The following is a 27,459-nucleotide window of genomic DNA, read 5'->3' on the forward strand; positions in this document are numbered from 1 at the left end:
ACGCAAAGTAGGATGTCTCGGGCGTACAAGCTTGGCCTGACCCAGCAGGACCTGGACTTCACTTGTGCTCTGTTCTCGTTGGGACGGCCCTGTTGCAAAATGCGAGACGCCACTCACGTTTGCAAGAGCCGCTCACGGGACCACACGGACACTCGGAGAATACATTGGAGACCCCTCTAACCACTCCGCGGACTGGATTTACTGCAGCAGAAAAGTCGCATCTGGAGACTCAAGTTGAACGTTGGGGGATAATCGCGTGGAGTCCTTTTTGGAAACGCAATTACGCACGGGAATTCTCAAACCAATGCCAGCGCATGAGTTGGGCATCACTTTTCTTAATTCCCACGGCTGCCCTCATAGTTCCGGTGAATCCTAGCAGCGGGCGTCTCTTTCTATCGCCCCCACGATGTGGGCCGGAGGACTCCCGGCCGCCGTGGCCGTGACCCTTCTGCTGGTCACCATCGACGTGCAGGCCAGCGGTGAGTACTGCCACGGTTGGCACGACGCCCAGGCAGGGTGGAAGGAAGGCTTCCAGTGCCCAGAGAAGATAGATGGCGTGGACGCCATTATTTGCTGCGGAAAGTGCGAGCTGCGTTACTGCTGCTCCAGCACGGACGCGCGGCTGGACCAGGGCAGTTGCGACAACGACAGGCGGGCCCTGGAACCCGGGGCCGAGGGCAAAGAGACCAAGGACTCCGATGCAGGTACGAGCACTCACTCACTCACTCGCTCGCTCGCTCGCTCGCTCACTCGCTCACTCGCTCACTCACTCACTCACTCACTCACTCACTCACTCACTCACTCACTCACTCACTCACTCACTCACTCACTCACTCACTCGGGTCTTGGTCTTCCAGCACAGGGGGAAAAAAATCGGTGGGGTTCTCCGATGAAAATGTTGCTGAAAATGAGTTTGGAAAGTACATTTCCAAATGCAATCTATTGTTGCCTTGAAATCTCTCCCGAACTGAGATTCTTCTCACGAGGTTTTAAGATTGGATTTGGACCGATTACATGGTCTCATGAAGCAAGCGCCCCGTGGTGCTGGTGCGTACACTAAGTCAGCAGGTTGGCAGCAACAGCTGCACAACAGACACCATTTGGTTGCTACGTGGGGCTCCCAAATGGTCCTAAAGTGCACTTTTAAAAATAGAATAGTGTTTGTCGGGCGCTGGTGGAATCAAGTCAGGACTCGAAGTGGATCGTGGGCAGTCGGCTCGGGCGCTGACAGCTCTGGCCCGTTAAAACATAGGCACCTTCTCGAATCACCATTGATTTTGGTATCCTCCCAACTCTTAAGACCATCATCTGCTGTCCAGGGATTCCCTCTGCTCAGCCACTATGACCTTCAGCATTATGGAAGTTTTAGAATTAGATTATAACTACATCATGAATAACACAACTCTTAATATCTAGATTGAAATTTGTGGGTAACATTCATGTCCAGTTTTCTATCATGTGTGATGACTGCAGGAACTGCTGTGCACATTTCATCCGCTGGCTCCCGGCCAACCTTACATTTTTTACCCCCCCCCCCAAAGGCTCAGTTCCATTTTATCCATTTTCCTACGCTTTACAGGCTATTAATCACTCAAGGCAGGGAATACACACAGCGGCTTTGATGACTAACAGGCAGGACGTTATTAATGTGCTCCGTCATGAGGAAACATGTGGTGTTCAGGTAACGGGAGAATACCCGGAGGGCACGGGTCCGAGCGGCCCGTGTTCCTAAAAGTGGAGCTGCGACAGGTGTGGGACAGGCGCTGTGAGAAAAAAAAGAAGAAGCCATTTGCAAAGCCATTTGTATAGCTCAGCTGTACGCCTTTTATCCCACGACGTTTATCAGCTGTGACGTGAATTTTAACCTTAGAAAGTGCTGGAAAATCTCCCTCACGGTTCAGGCATCTGTAGGTGGTTAGTCGAGCCCTGAACCGTTCAGATTTACAGATTAGCAGGACTACCTTGATGTGCGCAGATGCATAGGGCATCAAGCCAGGCGATACTCGCGGGCTAATAGAAGCAGTTTGGATTGAGGATGAACACAGATAAGATCAGAGAAATCGTCTGTTTATGTTCATGAATAAATACAAAAAAATCACAAAGAATTGCTGTTGAGAGGCCGGAAATGGCTCCAAACAACAACCTCAAGTACCTGAAGCCATTTTCAGGACATGGCATACACGCCAACGTGAAACCGTCAAAACATCAATACGACAAAACCCTGACGAAGAATACAATTGAGAGTGGGAGAAAGCAGGATACTTGATGCCCATATAAGTAGAAGAAAAGAGCCCAGTGACCCGCCCACGTGCTCCCGGCCGGGCCCGAGGGACATTACCCCTATATGTGTAGCCATAACAGACTTATAGAAAGAGTTCCTGTGAGAAGCTGTTTATTAGGAGCGAGGTGTCGGGTGAAATATGTTAGAAGTTGACACCTCACTTCTGCCTTTGGTGTCACCTGTCCTCCTTTTCCTCCTCCTCTTCTCCATCACGCATGCCCTCCTACTTTTTAAGTCGGAAGACTCACATGCTGTAATCTGCACTAATACCTCTCTGCTTTTGATGGGCATTGAGAGAGGGGGGGGGCTGCAGACAAAGGGAAATTGGAGCTAGTCGCCCGGTTCTCCACGTTACGCCCCGTGACACTCCTTCAGAATGGAAAAGAACTGCCGAGCCGAGGGGGGCAATCAAATCGCTTGTGATGTAACGTGGACGTTCATGTTTTGGTTGCCATTGGGAGTACACACTGGAAATGATATGGCATGGAAATGCTTCTCGTAAAATTGTGATACTTTCAGCAATAAGTCAATTTTCACACAATTACCCCGCTGCCCCCCCCCACGTCTCATTGTTCTTTTTCCGTGGATTGCTGTTAGATAAACCGAAGGACAACTACTACTCTCGCTACGAACGTTAACCATGACAGGAACGATAATTCAATCTTGAAAGCAAACTAATGGACACTCGGCTTATTTACAAAGGCCTCGCGAAGCTGGCAGAGGTCACTCGCTCGCTCTCCAGTTGCTCTTTGGGATATAAAAGTCGGCCAGACGAGACGGGCTCGCTTCTTTGATTTTCATTAAATCATTGGACGCTGAATGCCTTCTTTTCTTGAAGCGCAAGCCAAGCGCTGCAAAGTCCGGCCAGGAATAACTGGCTCAAGAATGTCCCCCTCCACTCCTAACACACATAAATACCTTGCTTACACTCGCTGGCCACTTCATTAGGTACAAACGCACTGCAGTCTCCATAGATGTTTTTTATTTTTTTGGGATATTATTTTTTGTTATAGCAACTGCTTTGAAAGTACACAGACCACTTTGGTATTTTTATTACGTTTGTGTTCCGGAGAGATGGCGCTGCACCAACTGTCAGGATGCTGAACTGGGTGCGGAGCTTCAAAAGTTTGGGAAAGGCTGCTAGAAAACACTTTCAGGTTGTTTTTTTCTTCAGGGTGTTTACGGCCGATAGGGTGTGTCCCAGTCTAAAGGGACGGCGAAAAGAAGTTGGGAAAGACCCCTTTAAAGGAACCGGAAAGGTTTGCGCTGGATTTCTTGCCTGCTAGGAGGGGTGAGCACCAAATGTTGTTGCTTAAAACGTTTGGGACAGGCTGCACCGTTGTGGGAGTGGTCACAGCTGAAGTGTGAAAGGTTTTTAGCTTAGCGCAAGACTCATTTTAATACATTTTGAATAATATCAACTGTCAGGAATTCAAATACTCGGATGAGTTGTCAAAGGAAATTCATTATTGAGCAAATGACGTGAAAATGATCCTCGTCTACTTGCACGCCGTGACAAGCGACACACAGTGAAGTTAGAGGGGACGCAGCAGGGGGGCTGCGGATTAGACCAGATCAAAACAAAGTAGACAAGTGCTAATGAGAGTCTCGGGCTCCCTGGGAAGCAAATCCCGCCGCACCTTTCGCTCCGAAGGGGGCAAGCTTTTTGTGTCCTTGTCTCGGCCAATCAGCACTTAGTTGTCAAGACAGGGCAGGAAGTAGCGTTCGTGCGGGGTTCTTACTTGACATTGTGGTGTCTCTCCGCAGTTCCCATCTACGTCCCGTTCCTCATCGTGGGTTCGGTGTTCGTGGCCTTCGTCCTGGTGGGCTCGGTGGTGGCCATGTGCTGCTGCCGCTGCCTGCGCCCCAAGCAGGAGCTGGCGTCAGCAGCGGGCGGCGGCAGCGCCGCCGGTGGCCGTCTCCTGGAGACCATCCCCATGATGTCCAGCTCCGGCACCTCCAGGGGCTCGTCGTCGCGCCAGTCCAGCACCGCCACGTCGTCCAGTTCCTCCGCCCCGTCCGCCGCCAACGCCCGTCCGGGGGCCCTGGCGGTCCGAGCGCAGGCCTCCTGCTGCCTGCCGCCCGACGCCAGCGTCTTCGTCAACATGCCCACCAACTTCTCGGTTCTCAACTGCCAGCAGGCCACGCAGATCATGCCCCACCAGGGACAGTTCCTGCATCCGCAGTACATCGGCTACGCCCATCCGGTGTCCCCCGCTTTTATGGACCCCAACCAAGGTGGGTACAGACCCCTCCAGTCCCCTTGCCCCCCCCCTCAAGCCGGAGTCTCCAGTGAGCAGAAATACCCCCCAGTGACGGTGTGATGACCCGTCAAGCTCCACCTGAGCGGCTTCTGGTGCGTTCGTAGGACTTCCGGTGTTCGGTGTCGCCAGTGAGCCGAGCGAGCTCAGCTTACAAACGTGGGCTCCGGAATACTTGCAAGTATGAAAGATTTGTGTGTTTGTAGCAGCGATGACTGGGGTGATTTATGCCGCCGCGCGTTAGCGAGGTGTGCGCGAGCGAGCGAGCGAGCGTGTGCGTGCGTGATGACAAGCGCAGACGGTCTCCCCGCGGACTATTTAAACGCTAATGAAGTGAGCGAGGCGCACGGACCGTGACGCTCCAGAATGTTTTTCCCGGCGTGAGAAAACGCCAATGTCACCCAAAGGGTGGCGAGGCGGCGCTTTGAAGACGATACCCCCCGCACGCAACCCCCCCCCCCCCCTCCCCTCGAGGTGTGTTACTGGATTTAACACTAGCACAGTTGAGTGCGTGTGGCGAGAAAGCAAGCAGTCGCCCGTTGCCTTCGAAATGCAGGAATGTGCACTCAGCTTGTGCTGTTGGTGGTGCGCTGGTGCCAATTTTCATATCAACATGGAACTAAATAAAAACAAAAAGTGTCATTTTCCAGGAAGCTTGTGCATCTTACTTGCTCACTTTCACAATCAAAATAGACCAAGAAATAAAAGCCACATCACACCAAGGAGCAAAATCCAGACAGAGTTGGCGCACCCAAGCCCTGGTTCAGATGGCGCGCAAATAGCTCGTTCACCATTTTTTTCGGTCGGATCCTTAAAGCCCTTGCAAGACACTAATGACACATTGGCAGACGGCTCCACCACCCACAGCGGATGCTGGAACAAATTGCCGTCACATCATCAGACGCTCTCGGCGGGACGGAGAAGAACAAGGGGGGGGGGATTTTGGCAAGGCGCGTACTTACAGTTAAGTAGCTCCGGGAGTGGATGGATTCTCCATACTGCGGCAGCTGCAAGTCCAGGAAGGTGGGCGGGCGGGCGGGCGGGAAAGGCATCTCCACTTGGACACGAGAGATTCGGAAGGGGGGGTGCGCTCATTCTTAAAGGGTCTTTGTAAATTGGATGCTGTAAAGCTCGGGAAAAGGAACGGATGAGAACCGTACAGGAAATCAATTGTGGGGAGGCAAAACAATAACTGTAAACATAACAAAATAAGTGCAACAGCCAATGGTTCAAAATAATTTACTATACATTTTCATTTAAAAAAATAATCAAAATAAAATAAGCAATAACAACAAAAGAAGTTTGCTTTTTTGAAGTTTTATAATAGCAAGACCCTGAAACGGCTCATTTCACTTTTCACAGGAGATCAGGTTGTGTCGTCAAAATGATAAAAAAATAGATTTGCCCGTCATTTTCCATTTGGCGCACGTGAAAATCAACGCCGGGACTCGCACAAAACGGCGATTGCGAGAGCCGCCCGATGGCGTGACCAAAAAGAAGCAGCAGACAGGAGGAGGCAGACGCGTTTCGGGATTGATTGGATTTAATGATTAGGACTCGGACGGACAGACGGGACAATGCGTCCCCTCTCTACAAGCCGTCATCGTGGCATTCCTGAAGCAGAGCACCGTCCACACAACAAGACGCCACATTCACAAAAACAAACGAAAAACCACAAACAAAATACACCGGACCAAAAAGAATCCCTTTTTGTTGATTTGGAGGCGTACGAGCGCTCTTTCGGCCCTATCCTACTCGTGCGCTGAATTGTCTGAGCACCGCAACACGCCGGTGCGCCTCGGTCCTTCTTCGATTGTTTTAATAGTCAAGAATTAGATTAGTGCGTCGAATCTTCCTACGAGTGAGGACAAAGAGTAAAGGGACAATTCAGTGCATTAGTAGGACTCGCCAAAACTAGGTCAAGTCCAACATTCCTTCTGCAGGACTTTTGAGTACAAAAAACAGACAAAGAAAAGAAAAAAAAAAAAAAAAGATGAGCAGTGGAGATGGGCAAGATAGGAAGTGAGGCGATAAGGAAGATGGATGTTCTACTCGTTGGTTGGGAGGGGTGGAGAGGGCAGGAGAGGGGAGGGGGGTCTGGGGGTGGGCGGGCGGGAGTCCGAACGTTCCGCCTCAGTCGCATCCCCTGTGGCGTTTGGCAGCGCTCGGAATGGAATTCATCCGTGCATGTTTATTTGGACGTGACCCCCCCCAACCCACAGTTCCCTTCTGATGTCGGCATGTGATGACTAAATTGCGAGGGGTGGGTGCTTGGGTGGGTGAGTGGGTTGGTTGACACACATGCGCACGCACACACACACACACACACACACACACACCCATGCACAGGCGAGTACAGCGGAACGCACCAATCAGGTTTCGCAGTCTCTGACTTGCGGTGCTTGAAAGCGTAGTCCGGAATAATCCATACGCTCAGAGTCCTCGGGGGTGGGGGGGAGTTCAGGGGTTAGATGCTGGGCCGTTGGCGGGTGGTGTCGTACGAGCGCACCACCTGCGATTGGGACACCACGCCGTGCTCCTCCTGGGAGAAGGCGTAGCCATCTGTGGATGGATAATTGGTGGTGGTGGTGGTGATAGATAGGGGTGGGAGGGGGGTCATGCGGTATGGCGTGCCGGTGGAGCAGACGTTAGCGGAGCCATTTTGCTGATGGTTGGTCACCAGCACAAGGCGTACTCACGCGTGACGGGCTGCTGCAGCGAGTTGGAGCGTCCGATGCTGGAAGGCGTCTTCCTAAAGACTCTTGTCAGCAGATGGGCACGTTCGTTTAGACTGCGGGCAGGCGGGCAGAGAGACGGCAGACGTTTCATGGTAAGGTTTAAAAAAAAAAGGGGGGGGGGGGCACACACTTAAGCGCTAACTATTGACTCTACTGGGTCAACATTGATTCTGTTTACTGTTGCGGGTCGAAGAGCTTGGCGCACAACGCGGCCGTTCAACAAGAGCGTCCTTGAGGACCTCAACTGAAAAAAAATGACAGTTGACGTGCGTGCTTGCTTGCGTTTTTTGTTGTTGTTGTTCAAATATACACCGACCGCTTAAAGTTCAGTTGAAGAAGTTAAACTCATTTTTTGACGGCAAATAAAAACGAGTCCGCTTTTCGCTCTTATCGGCGATAAACGTGCAGAACTAGCTAACGTCGGAAGTTGCCTCTGACAAGGCGAGTTTTGCCAAACAGGACGTCCACAGTGGACTGGACCTTGGGCAAAGCCCCCCCCCCCCCAAGAGAAGAAGACTGGAGCCTCTGTGTGAAGACCACACGCCGTCACGGCCGCTCTCCTCTCCCGCCGAACAAAAATAACGAAGCGCCTCGTCATCGCATCGCCGCAACATTTGCTAAAGTCGCAAAGCTGTCTTTTTGCAAAAGGGAGTTTTCCCGAGAGAACGGGACGAGCGAGTCCTCCGCCAAAACAAACGCCATCCGTTCAATAGAAAGCATAAAGGTTGCGCACCATTTCAACTCCTTCTACCTTTGCGCTGCTTTTCCCATCCTCCAAACACAGATGTGCTCCCCCCACCCACCCCCACCGGACGCTATACTGTAACTCGCCTCATTCCAGATGATGAGTGGCAAGCTTCCTCACCCCGTTTGGACTCGATGAAAGCAAGCCGCGTGGAGGCCGGGCTTCGTGCGTATGTGCGTGCATTGCCTGCGCTCTTATAGAAAAGCGGCTTGTGTGCGTATAAAGGAGCATTTGAAGGGAAGGCCGCTAATTGACGTCTAAGTGCAGCAGCAATCGGCCCGGTTGACGTGTTAACGACACACTTTGGAGGCCAAATGCAAGAAACTACTGCTTGCTTTCTACCACTTCTACACACACACACTCACACAACAAGTGTATCTCAATACAACACACCAAGTCCGTGCAGCAGGTCAAATTGGTCCACCTACAAAGCGTTACAATTTAGTTTTTTTTGGGAAAAATGAGAGGGAAAATAGAAATGATCAGCATGCAAAAACAAAGGCGGGTCGGTAAAGGTCAGAGGTCACACAGCGGGACAGTTGCCACGCGGGAGCGACGACTACCTCCGTTTCGCCTCTAGGGGACCTCGGCCTGGCCTTTGGTTCTGATAATGACGATTAGAGTTATCACGAACTGAACTTTACGGCTATTCTAACATTAAAAGTAAATATGTAAAATCATTTGTCGCTGACGTAGATAATATGGAAAATCGATGGGCCGATGTGGTCAAATGCGGCAGTGATGTCGTACCTGCGTCCGCTGGCGTCCCTGAGCACGGCGGCGCCCGGGTCCACGGCGCGAGCCTCCAGCTCCTGCACTTCCTCCAGCAGCGACTTCCTCACCGACCGACGCGTCCTGTCGACGAGCGTGGGGATTGGCTCAAATCAAATATCAGCGTGTGCGTGTGTGTGTGTGTGTACTTACGCCGCCCAAACAAAGTCCTTGAGCAAACAGACGGCGGGCACCAGGAGCAGACCTAACCAGAAGTACCAGCACTGCATCACGCTGCCAGCCTGCCCGCACAACAAGCAAAGCATATATTGTGCTCAAAATGGCTGCTCCCGAGCATAATGGCCGACTTTCAGGCACGTTATGACAGATGCGTCCGCCCAATTTTATGCTGATCTATGCAACTGGTGTCAGAGGTTCATTTTCTTCCCAACTTTCCAGTGGCCCTTGTGTATCCTTTTTCATGACTAATCAATCAAACGGTCATCCGACTTTGGACGCCGTGCTCTGCTTCAAAAAAAAAAATTGGCCGCGTGTCTGTCTAGCATATCCGTTTGTGATTAGGGCTCGCTCGTTTGGAGCAATTCCCGAGTCGGTCAAAGTACGAGCGCTGGAAGCAGCTGTGGCCTCCGAGCAACTATAAAGTCCACGCAGATAATTTGGTTCCTCTCTGGGGAAGGACGGGATGCGGAAGATGCGGAAAACTATGAGGAAATATCTCTGGCAACAGTTGGAAGCAGAAATCATAGCAAAAAGTCGGCCAACGAGGCTTTTGAGTTATTAGTCACAGTTGGGACACAAATAAAGTTCCGACTTGGAAAGACGCAGTCGTGAGCCACACAAGTCAACATGTCTTCTTTTAGCCATGCCATTGATGTAAATGACATAAAAAAAAAAAAAAAAAGGGTCAAAGACTGGTTGTCGCCGCAGTCGCGGGCGGGGGTCTCGGCCGCCCCTTCCGCAGTCAGCCGGAGCAGCTGCTGGGATATTTGAGCGCATTCCGGATCCCTGACACAAATTGAATTAATGGGCGCCCAGCCCCGACAGTCCCTTCCGCCTCGCCCCCCCCCCCCCCCCCTTATAATCCCCCCAACGACTTTCTCAAATCACCCCGCTGTCTCTCTTCAGCAGCAGGAGTCACAGCAGCCCGGCCTCTTAAGTCAACACCTCCGCAGTAAAAAAGGTAGCGGGGGGCTCGGGTGACGGCAGGTGCGGGACGCCAGACTGCCCCCCCCCCCCCCCCACTACGCCCTTCCCCACCCGACACGGAACACCCAGGAAGAGATTCTTGACGAGGAACTTCAACCCTTTTTGTGCTGCACTTATCGGTAGCGTTTATGCTTCATTCATTGCTTTACCTGGCCAAGCATGTCGGGGGCCATGGGGAAGGTGGGCCAGATGGACGAGTAGACTCCAAAGAAGACCAGCCACAGGAGCATGCTCCCCCACACGGCCAGGTGGGAGAACTGCGCACAAAAAGATGACCAGGTCAAATAGCGCAAACGGTCCACGTCTCAATTTAGACAACCGCCGGCCTCCAAAAATGTCCCTCTGTGTGTCGTGTTGCCGTTTCCACGCTCAGCTGTCGGCCGGCGTGCCTGCCAAGCTTCCGTGTCGACGGCGTTAGCCATGCTAGCGTGTGGGCGCACGGCTGTTAACAGCGCGTCAAATGTGTCAAACATCCGATCTGTTCCACATGTCTTGCCATGCAGGAGGTGGCGTTATATTCCATTACCACAGAGTGGGCCGGTCGGTCGGTCGGTCAGGTGGTTTGTGCGTATGCGTGTGTGGAGGCTCTTACCCGGGTCCAAGCGGTGGTCTCCATTCCGGCTTTGAGACACACTGTGACCACGACGTACTGCAGACACAACAATCCGCAAAAGCTCTTTAGATGGCTGCCTCGGTACACGCATAAAAAGTACCTCAAAAGTTCTCCCGGGATGCTAGGGAGGAACATTTCCATGGTGTGCGTCAGACGGAGACGGGAAGAGACCCTCCTCCGCCCCCCCCTCCCTCGCAAATATCATGCAAAAAAAAGGACAACTCACCGTGTAGACCATGTTGCCAACAAAAAGGTAGTCATTGCCTTGACCGGTTTTGAAGGGCGAGTCTGTGCAGACAAAAAGGTTAACAATCATTTTGAACAAAGAAACCTCATCACTTCAGAAAAAGTGTTATCCTCACCGTGCTCCAACATCTTGAGAGGAAACCAAAAGAGAATAATCGAGTGAATCAGTGCGTTGATACAGTGACCCCAGAACACCTGAAGACACACACACACACACACGATATTGAGCACATGTAGGACAAACTGCACACGGCGAAAGAAAGACTCCCTTCTCCCAATCTCCCGAGGGACGCCATGGAAATGACCCAAGCCCGCCCGCCCGCCTCTTTCTGACACTTGTTTACTCGCCGTCCGTCGCGCCAAACAAATAGCGAGACGGCCAAAAATGAGCGCACCTTGGTGTTGAAGCCCTCGGCATTCTGGGTGATCCGGTAGAGTTGAGGGAAGCGCAGCATGTTCTGCTGACTGCACGGCCGGTCGAAGATGCCCAGCGTGAACGGCGGCAGGGCCGTGAATATCTGGCAAACAAAAGCGCTGGGGTTGGCGAGGACGGGGAGCCCACCGGCCCGGCGGTCCACGCCCGAGCTTCCTCACCACATTGTAGAGGCCGATGCACCAGCGCTCGAAGAGGATCTGGCCCGAGAAGCCGTTGACGAAGGCGAACCACAGCTGAGGACGGTGGGGGAAAAAAAAAGAAAAAACGGTCAGGAGAACCTTGCGAGACGTTATTTACTTCCGGCTTTTGTCCCGCTGTTGTCAGTTTTGAATGGCGCCATGTTTGTTGTTGTCGCTTGGTGTAAAGTGGAACAGCACCTGCTGGCATCTTTAATGTCAGACAGCTGTCAGGAGAGACAGGCAAGGGCAGCTGACTTCACACGCATATGACCGTAGGCAGAAAAAATAGCACAATCGTTGACCAAAATAGAAAAATATGGGGAGGAAAACACAATTACGTTAGCGAGAATGACACGTATTTTTTCATTTTTACAACGTCAGAACTACAAACATCAAGTATTGGCGCATTTCTCTGTAGTCGTGTTTGCGTTCTACAATGGCATCTGTCCCAAAAAGGGCCACTTTCTGTGAGCGTGCACACAAACACACACACACACACACACACACACACAATGCTGATTGTCGGAGCCTCAGCGGCGCCTATCTAAACATTGGACACAAAGCAGACGCCACAAGGGCACCTCGTCCATCACTGGCCGACGTGTCGGCTAGCAGCTGCAAAAGGTCTGTGTGAATGCAACTGTCTGTCTGTCTGTCTGTCTGTCTGTCTGTCTGTCTGTCTGCGTACCTCGATGATGTAAAGCACCACGTTCTTGTAAAAGCAGTAGAGGATGCACTTGGTCACACGGTTGTAGCTCCACGCGCCGTGCACCAGCAGCAGCTTCTCCAGGTAGGAGAACTGCCAATCACACACACAAGCATACAGATTTGCCTTCATATTTAGTTATACATTCTTGATCCTCTGTCAAGACCGACTCATATTAGTGCCGTATTGAAGAGGTGAGGCTAGCCGCACACCAGAAAAGAAAAAAAAAAAGAATATCTATATATGCGCTTAGTGAACCATACTATGAGCAATATGAAGGGGAAAGTGCAGACTCGTGTCGCCGTGATGGGCGGGCAGATAACGCCACGAGCCCTTGGGGGGCCGCCAGATAAACAACAGTGTCAAATGACACTGCGCGTGTGTCCGTGTGTGCGCGTCACACTGACAAGATAAACTCTGCAATTAAGGCTTGAAATTCCTTTTGCCTTTCAATCTATCTGCTTTGGGGCATTTTTCGAATCTCACCTGCGCGATGGAGTAGTCGGAGGAGTTGGTGGCCTGCATGCCCTCGTTGCCGCTGATGCCCACGCCCACGTGCGCCGTCTGGATCATGCCCACGTCATTAGCGCCGTCGCCGATGGCCAGCGTGATGGCCTTCACGTGCTTCTTCACCATGTCCACGATTTCAGACTTTTGCAGGGGCGACACTCTGACACACACACAGACGCACGCGTTTAAAAACAACAGCAATCGTGTGTGTGTGTGTGTGTGTCTCAGGTAGTCCTCCAGCCTCTTGACCTGTCCGCATCACCGATCTCGTGTCAGTTCTGTCCTTCCGCAGACAATAGCAAGGCTTCATTTGGGGCTACTTCCCTTGAGGGCTACTCTGAGAGCAGTCAGGTCACAGGCGGAGTCGCTAAAACCAAAAATCCCACCGTGATTTCACCGATGTTTAACGTTGATATCAAGGTCGAGATCGATGCTAGCGCTCGCTAATTGCGTTAGCACAATGACGTGGGTGGAAAACAGCCAATTCTGAAAGGAGAGATGAAGGACAGACAATAGCGAGCCGGCGGTTTGTTTGCAGGGCCTCGGAGAGTAAAAGTCCGGATACAGCCTGGAAATGCAATGAGTCAATTACTCCCCCCCCCCCACACACACATAAAAGACAAGTAGTGGAAACTCTTTTGTTAAGCATTACAACTGCTTGTGAGTGGAAAAAAAAAAAAAACGGAACGGGATGTAAACACCGGAACGAAAGCAACGCGGCAGACACGACCCACCGGCAGCAGATGACGGCCTTGCACGATAGGGCCAGGTCCAGGAAGGCCTGGCGCAGCTCGAAGGACAAAGCGTACTTGAGGGTCTGGCCGTCGATGATCAGCGCTAGCTCGTTCTCCTTTCGCAGGGAGTCGCCCAGGGATGAGCAGTGCTCGGTTAGCGTGGAGCGGGTGGCCTGCAAAAACAAAAAAAAAAAAACAAATTCTGTCAGGAGAAGTGTGACAACCCGTAATCTCCTGTTAATCCCTTCATTATGTTTGTGTTTTGCTTTCATGAGGGGGGGGGGGGCGAGTAAAGGTGAATACAAACAGGAATTCCGGCATACAAAGAAAAACATACAGCCCCGGGCTGAAAAAACATGAGTGGGAATATTTAGGAGGAGGAGGGACGCATGTTTGGGAAGATCAAGAAGAAAGGGCGCATTGTTCGCGTAATTGTCTTGTGTGGGCTTGCGTGTATTTCGGCGCTGTCTGAAAAAGCAATCCGCATTTAAATTCAACTTTCGCTATAATAAGCGCATTTGTAGGTCAAGTGTTGCTCTTTGTGGCGCTTCCTCTGGAAGGCATTTTCAGCAAGCAGCATGGCCTACTACTAGAGGCCGCTTTAATAGCCCCATAACTCCAATAAAGAGCCCATTAGTGCTTGTTTTGCACTCTCGTTAAAAGCTTAAATGGCAAAAGTAGCTGAAAATTCTCACGTCTTCTGCCCGTGGTTTTCACGTGCTACGTTCGGACATCCTGTGTAAAAGCCACTTGAATGGCATGCGGGTGATGAATTTGCCAGACGTAGAGTCCATCTTAGGAACTTCATTGCCCTTACAATAAAAATTCTGTATTATTCGGGGAAAAAAAATCCTTTCATAGATCCAAGACTCAAGGTGGCACCAAAACAAACAAACGGCCAAAAATGCCCGAGCCGCGCTTTCTTGCACGGATCAAAGACGAGACAAAATGCTCGGCCGGTCGACTAAGTAGCTTTCTCACGCTAAATGGCCGCTTATTTTTGGAGGCTGAGGGAAAACGCTGCCATGCTCATTTGATTGCAACTTTTTCTTTTTTTTTTTTGTTTTAATCCTCCAAACCAAATATTTACTTATCGCATGCATCTGAGCTCGAAGAGGCTGGAAAAACACACACACGCACACACACACTCACACTGCACTAAATTTTATCTGGATTATATTTGGAAGCCCAGACACGGAGGCGGGTTTGGTACAATTTGGAAGCCAACCAACTTTCTGTGGAAAGAAAATGCCCCGAGAGTCGCACTAACAACATCACGTGAGATTTCAGCAAATTCCGTGAGATTTCAACTTTCCGTCTCTCGGGGGTTCCAAACACCATTCGTGTGTTTTGATACCGTTATTGCGGATGGCACCCATGATGAATGCCCAGGAAATACAGGCGGCCATATTTGTATATATAATACACAATGTATATATACAGTGCTAAGTGTGTGTGTATAGATGATTAATGGCCAGTTGTGCGGGATTGTGGGAAAGTTGTAGGCGTGCGTGCCCACGCTCAGGAAGCGGGTCGCTGATACCAGTACCGATATCAATAACATGATATCATAATTCCCAACGTTAATACTGATACAAACGTTAAATCCTCATAGCGAAAAGGAACGGAAGCTTTGAGGACGCATGAGGTGTGATTGATGATAAGCAAGTTCTGGTTCAAGTCACACTTTGAAAGCTGTGAAAGGTTATTTTAAGCGACAGTAAGTGTCGCCAACACTTAAACACACTCACATAGACAACTTTGCCATGCAGGAATAACCCGAGGCGTCTTTTTTGGAAGTCAGTGTTGACTCCAATTTGCAAATACGGTTATCCAAAGTCTATTAAGGATAATCCACTCATGCGACTAATTCCATTGGCTAAATATGTCAGAGTCAGACATGTTTTTTTTTTTCCTTCCTTCGCCAAGTGAGTCAAATAAAGACAACAAAACTTTCATTCATGGAGGAAGCACTTCACATGCTACATTAGGTGTCCAGTATGCAGCAGAAAACATAAAAGGCCGGCAATGTTTTTCAACCAGAAGGTTCCAAAGGCATTGAGTCACCATTTTTGGGATTTTTTTTTATTAGCTAAATATTAGGTTGTCAGGCAAGACGTTGGCAGAGCGGCCGGCAATTCGTCATTTGTCCAACAACCGTGATGAAGTGAGAAAGTTGTGAATGTAAATAGAAAATGTACACTTGAGCACATTTGGACAATAAACGAGGCCTATTTGGCTTTCAGAATCTCCATGTGGCCTCAAAGTGTGTGCGTGTGTGTGTGTGTGTGTGTGTGTGCGTGTGCGTGTGTGTGTGTGTGCGCGAGACAGACACATGACAGGACAGGACACGACATGACGGGACCCTATCAACTAGAGAAGGCGCTGATATTGCCACTATCACTATTCAGTTAGTATCAACATTCCAGTATCATTGGGCCAAAGCCGGCGAGGATCGTACGTGTGCAATAGCGCCACAAAGACAGACAAAGCTGTCTCCAGAAACGCCGCAGGGGACACCAGAGACTTTAATTACCTGCGAGCACACAAAGAGCAACCGCCCGCCCACCCAAGTGGGACCACGCCCTGGTTCCCACGGCAACCGTACACGAAAAAGAGGAAGGGCGCTACTCACATCCAGGGAGTCCTCATTGACGATGATGAGGGACATGCCGTGCGTCACCAGGCGGCACGAGTAGCCGATGTTGATGGCCGTCTCCTGCTTGTCCCCGGTCAGGACCCAGATCTTGATGTCGGCCCGCATCAGCGTGGCGATGGTTTCGGGGACGCCGGCCTGGAGGCGGTCCTCGATGGCGGTGGCGCCCAGCAGCAGTAGATTCTGTTGGGTCGGTCGGTCGGTCGGGTGACAAATATCATTAGGAGAGATTCTTTTGGATCGTTTGCTTCATGCTTGATTTATTTCGGAATTGGAGATACATCCATGTAAGCGATACCAGCCTTCAAATGAAAGTCGGCTTTGCTTATCTCTATTGATAGGGCTATGGGTCTCCTTGTGCTTTTTAGTATGGAAAGTGTTGGAATTGCTAACTGCGGCCCACTGCAACTCCTTCTATCCGTCCAGTAGGAATGTCCAAGTGCAAATTGAGCGGGACAGCTTGTGCGTGCGTGCGTGCGTGAGGGCTCTCATCACGCCAAGAACATCATTCACTTCCAATTATGACGACGAGGGCCGTTGCGGCTCTTTTGGACGCCCTGTGACTTGAATGGCAAAAATCTCTCAGCCGGCGCGGCGCAGCGCTCCCCTCCCCTCCCCTCGCCTCGACTTCAATTTGCTCAGCAATTAAACGCACATGTATGCTTATTAGACACACTCAGACGCGCACACAAACATTTCCCCGCACGGTAACACTGCCGTGTTGTTGACTGCACTTTTACGGGGGGCTCTTGGCGGGCCGGCATGCGGGCTAATTAGCCTTGTGGTCTTCAAGTCTGAGCGCTCCTTCTCCTCCTGCTTCCTCTTTTTACCACCCGGCCTCCTTTTCGCACCTCAAGTACAGCAACCGCGCCACCTGCTGGTAGTCGGGAATATCACATGGAGGGGATTTTGGACCTTTTCCAGTAGTTCGTAGCACTCCTCCAGTTTTTGCGCCCGGTCTTTGAGTACAGTGCTGACGTCGTTGTATTTTTTCAGCCACTCCTGGTAGGCGTCCTCCCGCAGGTCCACGTAGGCGAAACACAAAGTTCTCAGGCCTGCGTGGATGGAAAGAGCTTGAGTAAGGCAGCAGAAAAAAAAAAAAAAAAGATATCAATATACATCTCCTAGCTGTGCTGGCATCGCTTACCTTCCGTGGCAAACTGCTCCAAGTGAGCGATGGTCAAGTCTTTGTACTGAGAGTCCTCGGTCAAACGTTCAAAGATGACATTATCCTGAAACACACGAGTGAACTTTGAGCGGTATCCCGACAGCAGTGGTGAGCATCACTGGAGCTGAACATACCGCTCCTTTGCAATAGAGCCGCAGCCGCCCGTTTGGGGTCCTCACCACCGCCGACATGCGCTTGCGGTTACTGAAAACAACAAGTTAATTTTCACAACAACCTTCCTTGGGAATTCCGGAACACAAGCAATACCTGGAAAACTCCAACACGTTCAGCAACTGGTAGCTCATCTCCTTGCCTCTCTGGAACAAAACACCACCACGTCAAGTCCTCTGCGGATCCCGACGGGATCGGTTCCGAGCTGGAGACTTACGGCTTCGATGATGACCGAATCGGGCGTCCGGCCCGTGAAGACGAAGCCCAGACCCTTGGCCCCCTTGACTAGAGCGCCCTCATCTGGCGAGGAGGCCTGGTAGATGATCTGGTTGTCGTCGCGCTCGGGCACCACCGTGTGGCACACGGCCATCATGGTCAAGAACTCGCAGATCTGAGGGGACGTCGGCTGCAAAATATTGATGACATTGCGTTCCATTTCCCAGGTTGTTTTCAATTTCATTTGGAAAAATATCAGCTTGACACTTACGTGGCCTTTCTCAATGTTCTGGATGAGAGCCGGGTCATCGAACTCGGTGGAGTTGTTACTGTTGGATGGCAGATTGCTGTCGGGAACAAAAGCAAACAAATCAATCGGGAGGCTTCGGGGGTCACCCGTAAAAAAATAAATAAATCAAGCACGCCTGACGGGAGGAAGTTCTGACAGACGGAGCGGAAGGGCGGCGGCGGCGGCAACGGCGGCTCGACTCACCTGAAGTCCTCCATGGAACGATCGCAGTCGAGATCGGGGAAGTGGCTGCGGTAATGAATGAGGTTGCGGAAGGGGAAATCAAATGGATGAGTTGATTAGTTTGTTCTCGTCTAGCATGCCGGAGTTAAATGAAACGAGTCAGTTGTATTCATGAAGAGAGAGTTGCAAATTAGTAAACAATTAGAAGGATCGGGAAGTCGAAAAAGTCAAGCGAGAAATAAGATGGCTTACCCGTAAGTGATTCCCGCTATGGTGCACTTTTTAAAGTGCATGACGTTGCAGGTGAGCGTTCCTGTTTTGTCCGAAAACAAATACTTCACCTGGGAAAAAAAAAATCCAATAAAACGGGTGAATGATAAATCAAAAAGTTTAACGCCAAGCACGAGAGAACCTGGCCCAGCTCCTCGTTCAGGTTGGACGTTCGAGCCATGGCTGGCGTGTCCGTCTCGGCGTAGTACATCTCCACATCCTTCCAAAAAAAAAAAAAAGTTGGGTTGGCCTAATCGCTAAACAGATAAGCTTTGGATATGCGTACCCAGTTGATGAAGAGGGCCTGCGTGAACTTGACCACCTCCAGAGTGACCAGCAGGCTGATGGGGATCAGGTTGTTGTACAGGATGATGAAGGTCAGCAGGTTGTACGCAAAGTTGGTGGAGATGTCACCTGGAAGCCACAACAACCAAACATTTTTACGGATGAAAGAACGTGGGTCAAAATGTGGGCCTCACCTTGCCGGGACAGATACCAGCAAGCTTCCTCGGTGTACTGCCTGTTCCAAATGGCGGCGCCCACCGAGCTGACCAAGGCCATGACCAGTAGGATGCCAAACAGCACCAGGATCTGCATGTTGGTCACCCGCTCCACGTTGGAGCGCTTCAGGGGCGCCTTGGTGGAGTTCTTCTCGCCGGGGGGAGGGGAGGGTCAAACGTTTGAGTGGCGATCCCCGCGCAAAAGCGACGCCATCTTTCCTCACCTGCATGAGTTTGGAGTCGTGGCCGGTGTAGACCACGATTCCCACCACCCACTGGGTGTTCCGGATCTGGGCGCCACGTAGTAGGACCTGGTCTGGGCCCAGAGGAGCAGCTCTGAGGATTAAAAAAAAAAAAAAAAAGAGACGTTATGCAGTGCGTGCGTGCGTGCGTGCGTGCCTGCCTGCCTGCGTCGACGCGTGTGTCGTACTTTTGATTTTCCAGCCGCAGGGTTCCGGTGAAGTCGTACAAATGTCTGTTGGGACCTTCGCACTCCAAAACGCCAGATAACGACAACAGGTCCTCGAGTGTCTGGAAGCCCGCTGTGAGCGGGAGACCCTGCCGGCGCGTCCACACCACCCCGTTTTCAAACAAATCAACACACGCGTCAAGCGCAATGCCAGGACGTACCTGTCGGATCTTCAGGTTGGTTTCCCCATCCAGGTTGGAGGTCTCCGTGTAGCACATGGCCTGAGGTTCACTGTGGAGCAACAAATGAAGTCGTGAGAACAAAATGACACACTTGGACAGCAAAGGCGCATGCGTCCGCTGGCAGGCACGCTCTGACCTGGATGACACAATAACCATGTCGGCCGGAAGATGCTGGCCGTTGGTCACCTTCACGATGTCTCCGACCGCAACCTGGCGGTCGCCGCGGCAACGGCAATGCAGAAGCCAGGTGGGGAGGGAGAGATGGAGGAAGGGGCGGCAAAACAAGAAGAAATTAGTGAGCAGCCATCAGCGATGACATCAAGCGACAGCCGGCACGGCGGGACGTTGCTTAATCCGGCTTTCCGAGTCATATTGTCCAAATCAGGACGCTTTGGCTCCAAAAATATATGCTTGCAAGTATTGTCTCTTAAAATCTTACAACAGCGCAATCCAAAAGCCATTTTGCATCGTTTGTTCGCATGAAGCTGGATTTCTTCTCCCCCTTCCTTCCTTACCTGCTTCCAGATGATGGTCTGCCATGCTCCGTTACGCAACACTGCCAGACAGGAAGGACAGGAAGACAGGCAGCTGTCAGTCAGCCTATAGAGAAGAGCTCTCATGCACTATTCATAGCAAAGCGTCTGATGAGCCACGCACAACAGCCCGGACCAAACACAATGGCAGACACGCAGAGGAGAAGCCAATTCCACAGCGCATACCCGTGGTCTTCTTCTTGTTGACCGTGTTGTCCGCTTTATGGCGTTTCTGGGCGGAGACAAAAGTTGACACGCTTTTTAAACGCCGCCGCCGCCGCCTTCGTCACCTTCGCGGAGGTACTCACGTAGTCCTCGATGATCTCCTTGATGCCAGCCACGGTGAGGATGAAGATGAGCGGCACCAGCGTGGTGTAGCGGCCGGTCGGAGAGACGTCGGGGATTTGCTGACGGAGGGCAAACGTTTAGGGACGCTCGGACAATCCAAATCTTAACCACTTGCTTACCTGCATGAGCGTGATGAAGAGGAAGAAGGCGTTGGCGGCCCTCCGGATCTGCTCGTACATGAAGCGGGGAAGAAAGGAGAGGACGCCATACTTGGTGGTACTGACGAGGAGAAAGCAGGAAAGAGAAAATGGCCCTTTGAAACCTCGGAGACCTCACGCCTATAAATACGTGACCGCTTCAAATCCTGCAAACTAAATTTGGAGCAACGTTGCGATCGATGGCAACTTTGTATTGATCACGTAGCAGTCTTGAGCGCTAAGAGCTGCTCCTAAAAGGCCTTCAAAAAAGAACGCGTCGATCCAGAACCTGATTGGCGCAAAATGTACTGCCATCGGCGTGCATTTTCTGCAAGCAGGAGGCCCGATCGGTGCCGGCCGGCCAGCCTAATGGCATTACGGTCCTGGAAATGCAGCGGAGGAGGTCTTCCTGAAACCCTTCGATAGCCGTATTGATTGCAGCTTTTATCTGGGTCCTCTCAGCAGCTCCATATTTCACCGTTCTCTCTTTTCATGCAACCTGTGCATTAGCGCTGCTGCTGCTTTCCTGCACTTAGCGTCCACTATACAAACCTGTGTTCTTGATTCTATTTATTTTTAATCCTATGGCTTTAGCGAGAAGGCCTGGATTGTTTTTTCCAAAAACAGAAGACACCGACGGGAGAGCGCCGCACCCGCTGTGTGCAGCTGCTTACGCTAGGCCAAAAAGAAATGGAGATGGAAAAATACACAAAGTGGAAAAAACTATTTACGTGCACGTATTGATGGAGTGAATTTTCAACTGTGGTCCACTTTGGGCCTCTCACCTTTGCGACTACGGCAAATAATCACATAATGGATGAGCTATTAAAGCGCCTTCCTTCCTTCCTTATCTGCTTCCACAAGTGTCTTTCTCTTGAAGACCATAACATACTTTTCAGCACAAAATGGTATTAGAAAATGTACAAGAGTTAGACAAAGTCAACAAACACCTGTTCAAAGGTCAGCCGAGAATGTGAGCGAGAACTTTTAAAAGCCAATTGGAATAAAAAAACCTTATCAGGACAAAGTAAGAAGTTCAAAAGTGAGAGAATGTGTTTGCACAAGTGTGCACACCCCCACATTCAAACGGCGTGTTGACTATGGTGGCCTACCTGACGTGGTTGTCGCAGAACTTGGTGGTCTGGGGCCGGTTGAGCAGCACGGCGCGCGCCGTGGCGTCTACGGGCTCCGCCTGCGACGTGGTGCCGGACATCTCATCATCTGCCTTGTGGTAGCCGGCCGACGAGCAAGCGGGTCCTGCGCCGTTGGATTGATGAGACAGAGGCGAGGCTGGGTGAGTAAGGGGTGGGGGTAAGGGAAAGGGTGGGAGGGTGAAGAGTTGGAGACAGACAGACAGACAAAAGAGGGTGGGTGGATGGCAGGTGACACACACACACACACACACACACACACGTACACACATTCAAAAGACATTTACGGTAGGCCGAGCGTGTGTGTTGCCTTTTAGTGCACCCGTGGGACTCCCATCCCGCTCTTACTCCCTCCCCCCCCCCCTCCCGTGCTAATAATGGATGTGCTGAGGGGTGCACAATAGGCAACAAACACACTGGGCCCACCTCCAGCAAGCAGCACATGGAGAACCCTGACAAGAGGATGCAACAGTCCGCTCCGCCCACCCCACCCCACGCACACCGTTGACTCAGCTGCGGACCTGGACGGACAAACGGACGGACCCAAGCGACGGCTCCAAGTCCGGATGTCAAGATGCGGGCCGGCTCGGCGGCTGCCCCATTCGGAAGCTCCCTGCTACTACTACAATCGGAGGCGTCTCCTCCCTCCGGCGTGATGGCGAGTGGCGCGTCGTCGCCGCCAACAACGACGGGAAGAAGCCATATGGAGTGGAAAGCCTCCGCGAGTGGGAGGAGGGAGAGGTGGGGGTAAACTCGGGGCTCCGCTTTCTTAAAGGGACAGTAGCGTACAAACGGCGACCCGATTCAGGAGTTTTAATGCGCTGATTCCAAACCTTTGTCGAAGGGGTTACAATAGTTTGGGATTTTTCAATGTTTGGGGTTTTTTTTCCATTTTGACATTTGTTTTTCAAATCCTTTCATTTCAATTGTTTTTTAGAACAATGTGACAAGTTTCCTATCTTTTTTTAATAGTATTAGATTTCGCATTTTTTTCATTACGTGCAAAAAGTCATTTTTGTATCTCAAATTCACGCTTACAAGTCTGATATTGTTATTATGAGACAGATTATTTCATGACGTGCGTTTGATTTTAAAAATGCATCTTCAGTCACAATTGCTATTGAAAGTCAATGAGGTTATTCTTCCACAATCACTGAAAGCTAATCCTCATGGGAGTCGGTGTGATTGTCTGCGCTTTTTCCTTGCAAGTGAAAACAACAGGCCCAACCGCCCGCCTGCCCGCCTGCCCGGCCTAGTGCTTCAATAATTTAAAAGGCAATAAAGCCCGTCAGAGTCTGGTGGATTGAGTATCCCGCAGCACTTTTGCCATTCTACACCGAGCGGTCAGATCTCTGCACGGGTCAAAGTCCTTTAACGGCCAAATGATAACAAATGTCTTATCGGGTGATCTGCGAGCGGGCTATTACCTGCGGGCTAGTAAGTCACAATGGCAATCACTCCACAGAGCAGATCAAGATGAGTCAACACTTGACCCCTACTGTCTACAAGTGACTTTTGTTACGCCTGCACCATTCCGGATCCATCGTGATATATTCTCCGGAGCCTCACTGAGCAGATCAACGCTCGGGTTACTCAGCACCTCTTGATGGGCGTGCTATTGCTAGACGTCTTCGGCCGCGCAATAAAACAAAGCGGAGCGTGTGCGGCGAGTCCAGGAGGGCGGTGACGCGCTTGCGCTAACCTTTGACCCGACACTCGACAAGATATTGCGGCCTGATAGCTGTTAGTCCAATTGAACCATTTTGCTAATCGCTAAGACTCACCGGACGCCATATAAATTGCAAATTCACAATCACGTGGCTCAAGGCAACGAGGCATTTGAGAAAATATTTTTGGCGCATTCAATTCAAATGTTTGAAAAACTATATCTATTTTTTGGAAATGTATTGATGGAAACATATTTGTCAGTATCAAAACACACAGACCTTTTTACCAAGCAGATGCTCTCTTAAATAAGGCATCACGGCTAATGACGAGCCAGAGCAGGTTGCCTGCCTGCCTGCCTGCCTGCCTGCCAGCCAAGCACCACAACTGGCCATTACTGTTACACAACAGGGAGTTCCAACAAAGCAATTTGAAAAGACAAGTCGATCCATGAGCAATGACATACAGCGCCGGGACTTTTAACTTGAAGTACTGTTAGCCTAATAGCATAATTGCTCCAGTCACGCTTAAGCGACCGAGCACAACAATTTTATATATCGCTCCATTCATTGCATCATCAAATAGTTGTTGATTCATTTTTGCAACTCTGAGACAAATCACACCTTGTCATCTATGTATCTAAACAGCTTTTTTTGTTGTTTTCTTACATAGCACAAAATAGGTCAAGGGAACTGCATTACCAACAGAACGCCGCCTGCCCGTTTGGCCGTTAAGCCCCATGGTGACCCTCGGCGGGGAGCCCCCTACTCCCCTTTCTTCTCTACTTGCAGGTTCTGCCCGACCCAGACGCCCGCTTCGCTGCGGGCTCCATTTCCTGCATTGTCACGAATCAGCAAGGAGCAAAAAAGCTTCTTACGGGCCCAAGCATACAGTACGCTAATCCTCGCTATGTCTGCTCTGCAACTTTACCTGCCGGCTAAGCCAAGACACGCCGGTAATCCTCCACGTGAGACTCACGTAACAACAAACGTTCCTGTTGCTATTCATGTCAAGTGCATTCATTCTGCAAGTAGGTCAAAAGCATTCATCCAATGACTCAAACAATTCAAATAGAAAAATGCAAAGCAATCGTTTTCCCACACCGGCTACTGCAGTCTCACACGCCAATCTGTGCAAATTACAAACATATTGGAGCAAGGTCCAAAACGTTGGAACAACACATGAATCAAGTCATTTGTTTTTTAAATGGCGTAATGTAATTTCACCATATTTGTACACACACCTTTGCTCTCTTTTCTTCACATGTAAAGAGATAGACAATCATGCAAGGTCATGACATGCATGCGTACATTCTGCCGTTTGCAAAACATGTCCATCCATGACATGCATGTGTTGCACAGCATGCATGGGCTTTCCAGTGAATCGGCCATTCAACATTCCAGACCCCGAGCGGCTGCACTTTCACCTGCCGCTCACCTTTGAAGCTTAACAGAACACTTCAGGCGGCAGGTTGCAGCGCTCGAGGGCCGGGTGGGGTAGGGGTTCGGGGGGGGGGGCATCTACTCCCGGCGCGCATGCACCTTGGCGGACGCCATCCAGTCCCGCATCACTCACTTTTGTCAAACCTGTCTGGGGGGCGGGCACCCGCCTTCCGGCTGGGGTCCTGAGGCTCAGAAGGGTTCTGCCTAATGGCAGTCAACACTAACTGCTCTGTGGGCCGCGGGCGGAAAAGGGCGGGAGAGAACAACACACAACAAGACAACAGGTAAATGGGTAAAAGGGCTGAACAATTCATCCAATTCAAATCGACGTGACAATGAAGGAAAAAGTAGCTTCTGAGGCGCAAAGCCTCCGACTCTTTCAAATGAATTCATATGTTAGCATATCCCATGGGACCAAAACGTTTACGTATTAAAAATCTAATAGGGATTATTGTAATAGACAATTATTTATTGCTTGTTAAAAAATATATGGGAAGAGGACCTTAAAAAACAAACCAAATTAAATCTTGGGGTAACTGTTTTTTTTTGTTTTTACATTATTTTTCAAAATCGTTCAGCCCTAAAGAAACACACACAAAGAGCACACATTAATACATGTGTGAGGAAAATGAATGGCGTTGAGGATGGCGGTCAGTCATTTACCACACAAGAGCGCCCCCTGTTGTCCAGCACCACGAAATACCCCAAGGGCCCACTCACCCTTCCATTATCTACCCAGCACACACGGTGACAGTTGGCCGCACTGCCAAACACTCACACGACCCCAACCGCTAATAATAACAGGCGTTGATTAGCCTCCAAGCTAACAAATAAATGCCATATCTCAATCAATCAATCAATCAATCAAGCTCCGAATTCGAGCAAAGACTCAAAAGCTCGCACTCCACGTGATGACAGCAAAAAGCGCATACTGGAGAGACACACACAATTTCTGCTTTAGTCATGTCCTTTTGAGTGTTTCATTCCATGACTAATGATTTATCTGTTAATAATTTGCCCTGCTTTCTATTTGTGGAAGCGGCATGCACACGCACGCCCGCACGCCCGCACGCACACACGCACGCCCGCACACACAGGCAGACAAGAGCATAGCAGCAGCAGATATGTGCGAGTGACTTTTAAACTAAAAGACAAACACGTTCTACTCTCTTCGAGGGCAATCCACTGCAGTCTGTGCAGTACGTGCATGTCTCCATAGCATTTTGTGCTATCAAGCTATTTGGCAGTTTTATAGTGTTATTGTAGCATTATTGTTGTCGCATTGCTTTATTTATTTGTGGCCGCATAGGATTATAACGTTATGGAATGTAGTTCATCATTGCATTGCAGTCTCTCGACGCCGTATGGCGGGTCCGTCGTAAAGCGAGGACCGCCGTTCGTTCCTCTTACCAGGTCGGGCGCTCTTCAGACAGTCACGTGACCGTTAAATCGGCTTGCTAATAGGCTCGTCCTCCAGCTGGTGCACAAATCTTTGGCTCCAAACGAACACAGGACAGGAGCAGGAGCGCGCGAGCGAGCGAGCGAGCACGCGCGCTTCCATCACTCGGCATGTCAAAACGACGCCGAGTAAGAAAGCTCACCTGCATAGCGGACGCAAATACGACAGCGACATCACGACCCTCGTCTTTGAAGGGCGGGCGGGCGAGCGGGCGGTTAGGCGAGGCGACGTTTGCGTTGTTCTCACGTCCATGGTCACCTTCCATACATACGCACATCGTATCGAGCCACCGTTCGCGTCAGTGCGCAATTCATTATTGCAACGCTAATAAAAGGCTTCACAAGCCGCTCGCTAGTGTACCGTTCGTTCGTTCGTTCGTTCTTTCTAGCTTACCTCCCTCGCTGTGGATCTTCTTGGCCCCCCGGTTGAAATACATCGTGCCAGTGGACGTGCAGGTGGTAGTGGAAGGAGCAACGTGGACATGCTCGCTTACGGCTCGCCCGCAGCGGAGCCGAGGCGAAGGCGAGTAGTAGTTACGGGCCGCGGCCGCTGTTGCCGCTGACGACCGGGTACCATGTTCGCTCTGACCGCTTCACGAGTGGATGAACAAGGAGGAAACAAGTGATACGATAGCTAGTTCCGTCGGGTTGCTCGCATGTCAAAATAAGACGCAATGAGCGTACGAATGAGCTAAGATTGCTCCGTCTAACTATTTTCTGCATCTTATTCACAGTTTCACTAAACCTTAAAACTGTTGGGAAATGAAAGCCACAAAAGAAATACGCACCAATACTTTTACTTTGAAGACGCCCTAGTCATGCTCATAGCTTAGCTACTTCCGCAAGTTAGTTGTACATTTCGAAAGAAAAGGTTACAGTCGCACAATTAATCTTATATCCTCCCCCTCACACTCTTTCATGTGTCGAATTTCGCAGTCCATGTTTGTAAAACCTGGACTTAAACAATAGTTGGAAACGTACGGGTGGAATCGAAAGATATAGCCATCAAGGTTTTTATTTCGGTGGGTAAAATGACAATTGCGTCTTTTCCGTCGTACGGTACGACACTGCAACTACACGAATGTACCATCATAATGGTAATGAGTTCGCTAGTTCCGCTGCAGTTGGAGATAAAACGCTATACATTCATCTAACGATACTATACTGAAGCTAGCCCTCATCTTTTCATCATTTCCTTCTAGTTTAATAAGTGTAATACAGGAAGCTTCGCATA

The 27,459-nt window shown here is 50.5% G+C and overlaps 2 protein-coding genes across 12 annotated transcripts; one reads left to right on the forward strand and one right to left on the reverse strand.

The window, feature by feature from the left end:
- On the forward strand, positions 1–6,428 carry shisa2b (shisa family member 2b). Its single transcript, XM_088363863.1, has 2 exons — positions 1–704; positions 4,049–6,428. The coding sequence occupies exons 1-2, from the start codon at positions 407–409 to the stop codon at positions 4,603–4,605; spliced, it is 855 nt and encodes a 284-aa protein (XP_088219989.1). The 5' UTR covers positions 1–406; the 3' UTR covers positions 4,606–6,428.
- atp8a2 (ATPase phospholipid transporting 8A2) lies at positions 6,068–26,990 on the reverse strand. Of its 11 annotated transcripts, XR_015854686.1 has the most exons (36): positions 24,901–25,096; positions 21,622–21,766; positions 20,492–20,591; positions 20,333–20,431; positions 20,211–20,256; positions 20,007–20,047; positions 19,628–19,701; positions 19,471–19,540; positions 19,271–19,398; positions 19,065–19,176; positions 18,820–18,988; positions 18,627–18,754; positions 18,483–18,560; positions 18,323–18,411; positions 18,092–18,136; positions 17,870–17,945; positions 17,600–17,788; positions 17,479–17,528; positions 17,346–17,415; positions 17,191–17,275; positions 16,959–17,098; positions 16,023–16,226; positions 13,388–13,560; positions 12,630–12,813; positions 12,126–12,236; positions 11,417–11,491; positions 11,218–11,340; positions 10,939–11,017; positions 10,803–10,864; positions 10,556–10,612; positions 10,113–10,220; positions 8,950–9,038; positions 8,776–8,880; positions 8,419–8,449; positions 7,242–7,333; positions 6,068–7,104 (listed from the first exon to the last, which is right to left on the reverse strand). XR_015854686.1 is itself a non-coding variant. In XM_088363843.1 (35 exons), the coding sequence occupies exons 1-35, from the start codon at positions 26,660–26,662 to the stop codon at positions 7,010–7,012; spliced, it is 3,534 nt and encodes a 1,177-aa protein (XP_088219969.1). In that variant the 5' UTR covers positions 26,663–26,990; the 3' UTR covers positions 6,068–7,009. The 11 variants fall into 11 exon arrangements, 10 of the variants coding, with proteins under 10 accessions (XP_088219969.1, XP_088219967.1, XP_088219971.1 ...); XM_088363843.1 differs by lacking the exons at positions 8,419–8,449; positions 24,901–25,096 and adding an exon at positions 26,620–26,990; XM_088363841.1 differs by lacking the exons at positions 8,419–8,449; positions 24,901–25,096 and adding an exon at positions 26,620–26,990 and having other exon boundaries at positions 21,622–21,799.
- Positions 26,991–27,459: the final 469 nt, after the last annotated feature.

This window comes from Syngnathus floridae, chromosome 20 (assembly GCF_059516105.1).
Source record: "Syngnathus floridae isolate MCC-2025c chromosome 20, RoL_Sflo_1.0, whole genome shotgun sequence".
Lineage (NCBI taxonomy): Eukaryota > Metazoa > Chordata > Actinopteri > Syngnathiformes > Syngnathidae > Syngnathus > Syngnathus floridae.

Bases quoted from the DNA above. Each gene is read 5' to 3' on its own strand.
- shisa2b (XM_088363863.1), top strand. From the start codon at position 407: ATGTGGGCCGGAGGACTCCCGGCCGCCGTGGCCGTGACCCTTCTGCTG. The intron at 705-4,048 runs GTACGAGCACTC...GTCTCTCCGCAG, and splicing joins GACCAAGGACTCCGATGCAG to TTCCCATCTACGTCCCGTTC.
- atp8a2 (XM_088363839.1), bottom strand. From the start codon at position 25,081: ATGAATTGTTCAGCCCTTTTACCCATTTACCTGTTGTCTTGTTGTGTG. The intron at 18,989-19,064 runs GTGAGGAAAGAT...CCCGGCGAGAAG, and splicing joins ACGACTCCAAACTCATGCAG to AACTCCACCAAGGCGCCCCT. The intron at 7,334-8,775 runs GTACGACATCAC...GCCTGCCCGCAG, and splicing joins AGGGACGCCAGCGGACGCAG to TCTAAACGAACGTGCCCATC.